This window comes from Coregonus clupeaformis, unplaced genomic scaffold (genome assembly GCF_020615455.1).
Source record: "Coregonus clupeaformis isolate EN_2021a unplaced genomic scaffold, ASM2061545v1 scaf0797, whole genome shotgun sequence".
Taxonomy (NCBI): domain Eukaryota; kingdom Metazoa; phylum Chordata; class Actinopteri; order Salmoniformes; family Salmonidae; genus Coregonus; species Coregonus clupeaformis.
In genome coordinates this window covers 109,827-118,551 of record NW_025534252.1, presented here as the reverse complement: position 1 = coordinate 118,551, position 8,725 = coordinate 109,827, and the positions used below count along the sequence as shown (strand labels likewise).

Below are 8,725 nucleotides of genomic sequence, written 5' to 3'. Positions count from 1 at the left end.
GAATGGAAATACTCTTTCATTGTAAACTTAAACAGCAAAAAACGAATATAAAGTATGTAGAAAAGATAATGGACTTTTTTTTAAATTAATCTTTGAGAACTAACAATCATCAAAATAAACACTGAACAGTCAGGGGAATTTAAAATTACCAAAACATTTAATTTAACAGTATTGATTTTGTTATTAAGTTAAAGCAAAATAATAATAATAATAATAATAATAATAATAAATAATAATATGCCATTTAGCAGACGCTTTTATCCAAAGCGATTTACAGTCATGTGTGCATACATTTTTAGTATGGGTGGTCCCGGGGATCATATTAGCCATGGCAAAATGCATAGCATTGCAGGAAATTATCTTTAAAACTGATAAATGACTGTAAGTCGCTTTGGATAAAAGCGTCTGCTAAATGGCATATTATTATTATTATTATTATATAATATTATTATCACCATCATGAACTGCGATGTTAGATCTTTCCGGTCTTTATCAGTCATCCATAACAGTAGGTGGCGCCCTAAATTTAGTAGCAGAAGACACCGGAAACATGGTTCTTCTTCTACGCCCTTGACCTTCCTGCTCGTATGACGACACATCAAAACAATAACATTTGACAGCGGTGACGCGGACTTTGCTTTCGAATAACATTATTGGAAATGAGAGAATAAAACGATCAAAAGAATGAATACGGCTCTGAGACACTGGAAGGAGGCCGCGACGGTCATACTAGCTGCTGGTACGAGACATAAAGTCACTGTAGATAGTTTGACAAGGTGTGTCGGTAAAGGCACCTCTGCGGTCAGTGGGCACTCCAGCTTGCCTGACAAGTTAGCCTTCGACTATAACGTGTTGTTGCTGAAACGAAGCGGTACAAGTGGCTTCATGCCGAACGCTTACGTCTTTCCCGGCGGTCTGGTGGATTCGTCGGATTTCTCAAGTGAATGGCTTGATCTTTTTAAATCTTTTCGGCGCTCACCGAATTTTGGACTCGGATTTGTGAAGCAGCCGCCAGAGACGAGACCTCCGATCTTCGCCACCGACAGAAAGAAACTGGGTTCTCCCATTCCAGGTGACGTCGCATTTCGCATCTGTGCGGTGAGGGAAACTTTCGAGGAGTCGGGAGTACTTCTAGTCGTGCCGAAAGAAGAAGAGAGTACTTTACTTAACGGCATCGAGAACAAGAGAGACAGTCAGCCCGAATTAACCAGAATAGCCGATGTCTGTGACGAGAGTGAATTGGCTAAATGGAGAGTGCTGGTAAACGAGAACCCCTGTAACTTCATCAGAATGTGCAGGGAGCTGGAGTGTCTACCTAACATCTGGGCTCTGCATGAATGGGGTAACTGGCTGACCCCTACTGGCGTGTATGGAAAACAGCGGAGGTACTGACACAGCCTTCTACATTTGCTGCTTGCAAGAAACACCACCTCACACCCTACAAGACGAGAAGGAAATTGTGCACTTTAAGGTGATACCATAGTTTAGTAGGGTGAAAGTGTATTTTATTGTGATGTTCAAAGTGTTATGCGACTGTATTCATTCATTATGTATTCATCATAACATTGTTGTAAACTGTTCATTCATCTTAGTCTAACCTAAACCCCTCTCCCTCTCTCTCCTCCCCTCTCTCAGTGGTCCACCCCCTCAGAGATCCTCCACAGCTACCAAGCCAGAGAGATGTGGATAGCCCCACCACAGTTCTATGATCTCAGCCGTATGTGCCGGTTCCCCTCCCTGCAGGACCTCCACAGCTTCTCCAGACGGAGAGCGTCAGAGGGCTGTGAACAGTGGCTCCCTATCCGCATGGTGTCAGACAACTACTACATATCACTCCTCCCAGGTTAGGGTTTACGTTTACATTAAAGGTCATTTAGCAGACGCTCTTATTCAGAGGAACTTAGAGTCAGTTCTCTCAACTTATCGTAGCTCGGAAAGACAACCACATATCACAGTCATTGTACTTCAACTCTCCTCAATAAAGCAGCTGTCAGAGAAATGAGCGCTAATAAGAAAAGTAGAGTGTTGTAACAAATGAGATGTTCTGTATAACTGATGCCCCGCTTCACATTTCTGTCTCAAAAAATCAACAACAAAAAAATCGGAAATAAAATTGAGTGACTTATTTGATTCATTTGAATAGATTATATTAAATGATTATTTTTAACTAATTGACTTCGCCATTGAAGTGGTTGGGAATCGAAGTCATGGGAATCAAAATAATATTTTGTGAATCGCTAACAGTGAAATAAAAAACGTAGTAGCCTTTCTTTTGGATTATGTCGCTACAAATCCAAGATGGCGTAGCAGTGCGGTCGCGTTCTTTGTTGTGTGTCCGTGTAAATAGCCTGTTTTTTGTATTTTTGTATTTTTTCGTATATATTTCCCTATCACACTTTTCATCCTTCTACAAAATATACTTTCCTGCAACCCGCCTCACTCAATGTGGAACGGATTCTATTATTGACTTACCTTTTATCTAGAATCTCCAGTTGAAACTAGCTAGCCAGCTAACCAGCTACTTGCTATTAGCCACCGTTAGCGGTTTTTCACCATTATCCGTGGCCTGCACTACCTACCAGCCAGCTCTAGCCATGGTCCCCTGTAGCTCAGCTGGTAGAGCATGGCGCTTGTAACGCCAAGGTAGTGGGTTCGATCCCGGGACCACCCATACACAAAAATATATGCACACATGACTGTAAGTCGCTTTGGATAAAAGCGTCTGCTAAATGGCATATTATTATTGTTATTATTATTATTATTATTATCGGCCAGTCTGCACCATTCGATCACCAACACGACTGGTCTGCCGATGAAATCGTCTGATGTGGTTACAACAGGCTTCCCGTTACGACGTCAACCACGAAGACCCATCTGCTAGCCCGGCCCGCTTAGCACACGCTAGCCGTGGCCTCTGCTCGCCAGTGCTATAGCAGCCCCGAACTACCTCCGAACTCTCCTATTGCTGTTCACTGGACCTTACGATAACTCAGCTATACAGCTGATGCCTGCTGGACTGTTCCTTTTACGGTACCGCATCCTGTTTATGTTTAGCCTCAGCCCAAACTTTGTCGCCATTACCAGCTGTTGTCTTAGCTCTCTCAAATTACACCTGTGATTGCTTTATGCCTCTCTCCCATGTCAATATGCCTTGCTTATTGCTGTTTCGGTTATTTCTTATTGTACTATTTCACTGTAGATCCCCCAGCCCAGCTAAACCTGCCTTAGATAGCTCCTTTGTCCCACCCCTCATACACGCGGAGACCGACTCAATTGGTGCCTCCAGTGATGCTATCTCTTTCATCGTTACCCAACGCTTTAGGTTTACCTCCACTTTACTCATATCCTTCCATATCCTTGTCTGTTCATAATGCCCTGAATCTTTTCTATAACACCCGGAAATCTGCCCCCTTTATTCTATGTACCCAACGCACTAGAAGACCAGTTCTTAAAGCCTTTAGCCGTATCCTTATTCTAGTCCTCCTCTGTTCCTCTGGTGATGTAGAGGCTAACCCAGGCCCTGTAGCCCCCCAGTATCACTCCTACTCCCCAGGCGTTATCATTTGTTGACTTCTGTAACCACAAAAGCCTTGGTTTCTTGCACGTTAACATCCGAAGCCTCCTCCCCTAAGTTTGCGTTATTCACTGCGTTAATACACTCCGCCAACCCTGATGTTCTAGCGGTGTCTGAATCCTGGCTTAGGAAGGCCACCAAAAATTCAGAAATGTCCATCCACAACTACAACATTTTCCGTCTCGATATTACTGCCAAAGGGTGTGGAGTTGCAATCTACTGTAGAGATAGCCTGCAGAGCTCTATCATACTATCCAGGTCTGTGCCCAAACAGTTTGAGCTCGTACTTCTAAAAATCCACCTTTCCAGAAATAAGTCTCTCACTGTTGCCGCTTGCTACAGACCCCCTTCAGCCCCGAGCTGTGCCCTGGACACCATATGTGAACTGATCGCCCCCCATCTATCCTCAAGAGTTCGTACTGCTTGGTGACCTAAACTGGGATATGCTTAACACCCCGGCCAACCTACAATCTAAACCAGATGCCCTCAATCTCACACAAATTATCAATGAACCTACCAGGTACAACCCAAAATCTGTAAACATGGGCACCCTCATAGATATCATCCTGACAAATTTACCCTCTAAATACACCTCCGCTGTCTTCAACCAGGATCTTAGCGATCACTGCCTTATTGCCTGCGTCCTCAATGGGTCCGTGGTCAAACGACCACCCCTCATCACTGTCAAACGCTCTCTAAAACACTTTAGCGAGCAGGCCTTCCCTAATTGTCCTGGCCCAGGTATCCTGGATGGATATTGACCTCATTCCGTCAGTAGAGGATGCCTGGTTGTTCTTTAAAAGTAATTTCCTCTCAATCTTAAATAGACATGCCCCATTCAAAAAATACAGAACTAAGAACAGATATAGCCCCTGGTTCTCCTCAGACTTGACTGCCCTTGACCAGCACAAAACATCCTGTGGCGTACTGCATTAGCATCGAACTTTTTAGGGAAGTCAGGAACCAATATACACAATCAGTTAGGAATGCAAAGGCTAGCTTTTTCAAACAGAAATGTGCATTCGGTAGCACTATCTCCAAAAAGTTTTGGGACACTGTAAAGTCCATGGAGAATAAGAGCACCTCCTCCCAACTGGACCCTTTGGACAATCTGGACCCTTTCTTTCTAAAATTAGCCGCCGAAATTGTCGCAACCCCTATTACTAGCCTGTTCAACCTCTCTTTCGTAACGTCTGAGATCCCCAGAGATTGGAAAGCTGCCGCGGTCATCCCCCTCTTCAAAGGGGGTGACACTCTAGATCCAAACTTCCCTGCCTTTCGAAAGTATTTGAAAGCCAAGTTAACAAACAGATCACCGCCATTTCGAATCCCACCGTACCTTCTCCGCTATGCAATCCGGTTTCCGAGCTGGTCATGGGTGCACCTCAGCCACGCTCAAGGTCCTAAACGATATTATAACCGCGATTGATAATAGACAGTACTGTGCAGCCGTCTTCATCGACCTGGCCAAGGCTTTCGACTCTGTCAACCACCGCATTCTTATTGGCAGACTAAATAGCCTTGGTTTCTCAAATGACTACCTCGCCTGGTTCACCAACTACTTCTCAGATAGAGTTCAATGTGTCAAATCGGAGGGCCTGTTGTCTGGACCTCTGGCCGTCTCTATGGGGGTGCCACAGGGTTCAATTCTCGGGCCGACTCTATACTCTGTGTATATCAATGATGTCGCTCTTGCTGCTGGTGACGCTCGGATCCACCTCTATGCGGACGACACCATTTTGTATACATCTGGCCCTTCATTGGACGCTGTGTTAACAAACCTCCAAACGAGCTTCAACGCCATGCAACACTCCTTCAGTAGCCTCCAACTGCTCTTAAACACTAGTAAAACTAAATGCATGCTCTTCAACCGAACGCTGCTTGCACCCGCCCACCCGACTAGAATCACTACTCTCGGCGGGTCTGACCTAGAGTATGTGGACAACTACAAATACCTAGGTGTCTGGTTAGACCGTAAACTCTCCTTCCAGACTCACATTAAGCATCTCCAATCAAAAGTTAGATCTAGAATCGGCTTCCTATTTCGCAACAAAGCCTCCTTCACTCATGCTGCCAAACATGCCCTCGTAAAACTGACTATCCTACCGATCCTTGACTTCAGCGATGTCATTTACAAAATAGCCTCCAACACTCTACTCAGCAAATTGGATGTAGTCTATCACAGTGCCATCCGTTTTGTCACCAAAGCCCCATACACTACCCACCATTGTGACCTGTACGCTCTTGTTGGCTGGCCCTCACTACATATTCGTCGCCATCATCAAAGGTCTATTTTACCAAGAAGGAGAGTGATGGAGTGCTGCATCAGATGACCTGGCCTCCACAATCACCCGACCTCATCCCAATTGAGATGGTTTGGGATGAGTCGGACCGCAGAGTGAAGGAAAAGCAGCCAACAAGTGCTCAGCAAATGAGGGAACTCCTTCAAGACTGTTGAAAAAGCATTCCAGGTGAAGCTGGTTGAGAGAATGCCAAGAGTGTGCAAAGCTGTTATCAAGGCAAAGGGTGGCTATTTGAAGAATCTCAAATATAAAATATATTTTGATTTGTTTAACACTTTTTTTGGTTACTACATGATTCCATATGTATTATTTCATAGTTTTGATGTCTTCACTATTATACTAGAATGCAGAAAATAGTAAAACATTAAGAAAAACCCTTGAATGAGTAGGTGTGTCCACACACCCCTCCACATGCTGCTCCTAATATGCAGCTGTTTTGCAGGGAGAATGGGCAGGGAGTTATTTTTGCCAGTATCTACAGTGAGGGAAAAAAGTATAGATCCCCTGCTGATTTTGTACGTTTGCCCACTGACAAAGACATGATCAGTCTATAATTTTAATGGTAGGTTTATTTGAACAGTGAGAGACAGAATAACAACAAAAAAATCCAGAAAACGCATGTCAAAAATGTTATAAATTGATTTGCATTTTAAATGAGGGAAATAAGTATTTGACCCCTCTGCAAAACATGACTTAGTACTTGGTGGCAAAACCCTTGTTGGCAATCACAAAGGTCAGACGTTTCTTGTAGTTGACCAGCAGGTTTGCACACATCTCAGGAGGGATTTTGTCCCCCTCCTCTTTGCAGATCTTCTCCAAGTCATTAAGGTTTCGAGCCTGACGTTTGGCAACTCGAACTTTCAGCTCCCTCCACAGATGTTCTATGGGATTAAGGTCTGGAGGCTGGCTGGGCCACTCCAGGACCTTAATGTGCTTCTTCTTGAGCCACTCCTTTGTTGCCTTGACCGTGTGTTTTGGGTCATTGTCATGCTGGAATACCCATCCACGACCCATTTTCAATGCCCTGGCTGAGGGAAGGAGGTTCTCACCCAGGATTTGATGGTACATGGCCCCGTCCATCGTCCCTTTGATGCGGTGAAGTTGTCCTGTCCCCTTAGCAGAAAAACACCCCCAAAGCATAATGTTTCCACCTCCATGTTTGACGGTGGGGATGGTGTTCTTGGGGTCATAGGCAGCATTCCTCCTCCTCCAAACATGGCGAGTTGAGTTGATGCCAAAGAGCTCCATTTTGGTTCCATCTGACCACAACACTTTCACCCAGTTCTCCTCTGAATCATTCAGATGTTCATTGGCAAACTTCAGACGGGCATGCATATGTGCTTTCTTGAGCAGGGGGACCTTTGCGGGCGCTGCAGGATTTCAGTCCTTCACCGGCGTAGTGTGTTACCAACTGTTTTCTTGGTGACTGTGGTCCCAGCTGCATTGAGATCATTGACAAGATCCTCCCGCGTAGTTCTGGGCTGATTCCTCACCGTTCTCATGATCATCACGAGGTGAGAGCACTCCCTTTAAGAGTGTGCTCCTAATCTCAGCTCGTTACCTGTATAAAAGACACCCGGGAGCCAGAAATCTTTCTGATTGACAGGGGGTCAAATACTTATTTCCCTCATTAAAATGCAAATCAATTTATAACATTTTTGACATGCGTTTTCTGGATTATTTTGTTGTTATTCTGTCTCTCACTGTTCAAATAAACCTACCATTAAAATTATAAACTGATCATTTCTTTGTCAGTGGGCAAGCGTACAAAATCAGCAGGGGATCAAATACTTTTTTCCCCTCACTGTACTTAGGCATAATAACGATCATGAGTATCATCCGATCCGACTATCAACTGTCAATTTACGGATACGGTTAGGAATGGGACTATGGCCATGTGGACACACCCCTGTGCCCCAGTGAAGCATGAAGCCATTATTGATTACTGAGGCTGTGGTTCTACTGAGGTTTGCAAGACATTTCCCTGTCTTGTTCAATATTATCATGTCTAAGTCTCTGCATCAGGATGATCATGTTTAAGTCTCTGCATTAGGAGGATCATGTTTAAGTCTCTGCATCAGGATGATCATGTCGAAGTCTCTGCATTAGGATGATCATGTTTAAGTCTCTGCATTAGCAATTGTGGTTTTTTTGTTAGTTATAATACTCTCCAGTTGGAATTTAGGTGTTTTCTTCTCATGTGAAGTCAAAACTGTCAATCTGATTTGATATGGTCATTGCTGGATGATAATTTTACTGTTTTACTGTGTGTGTGTGTGTGTGTGTGTGTGTGTGTGTGTGTGTCTCCTCCACTTACCAGGTGACGAGCTGTACCCAGAAGAGGGGTCATGTCAGATGAATGTGACCCTGAACACAGACCAGAGCCTTGATGAGATGCATCAGGGCAGCTCAGCACTGCACCGTATCATAGCCCTGGACCCCTACACTGCTGCTGCTGTCATCACCATCACACCCAGATACAACCACCTGCTACCCTTCACACGGTCCAGCCTGACAACCAGAACCAGCAGCCAGCTCTGAGAGATGGGTTGAGACTCAAATGGCACCCTATTCCCCTACATAGCGCACTACTTTTGAGCAGAGATACACAAAGTACTGGTCAAAAGTAGTGCACTATATAGGGAATACGGTGCCATTTGTGATGTGACCCATGTATTTTGGTATTTTATTAGGATCTCCATTAGATGTTGTGAAAGCAGCAGCTACTCTTCCTGGGGTCCACACAGAACATGAAACATGACATAATACAGAACATTAATAGACAAGAACAGCTCAAGGACAGAACTACACCTCGTAGCCTACATATCAATACATACACACAAACTAT

General features: G+C 44.4%; 1 protein-coding gene across 1 annotated transcript; it reads left to right on the top strand.

The window, feature by feature from the left end:
* The first annotated feature begins 480 nt into the window (after positions 1 to 480).
* On the top strand, positions 481 to 8,494 carry LOC121559091 (nucleoside diphosphate-linked moiety X motif 19). The gene is given in 4 exon segments (XM_045216782.1): positions 481 to 1,389; positions 1,391 to 1,471; positions 1,636 to 1,843; positions 8,198 to 8,494. Coding segments are annotated over 4 exon segments (1,215 nt in total). The 5' UTR covers positions 481 to 684; the 3' UTR covers positions 8,419 to 8,494.
* Positions 8,495 to 8,725: the final 231 nt, after the last annotated feature.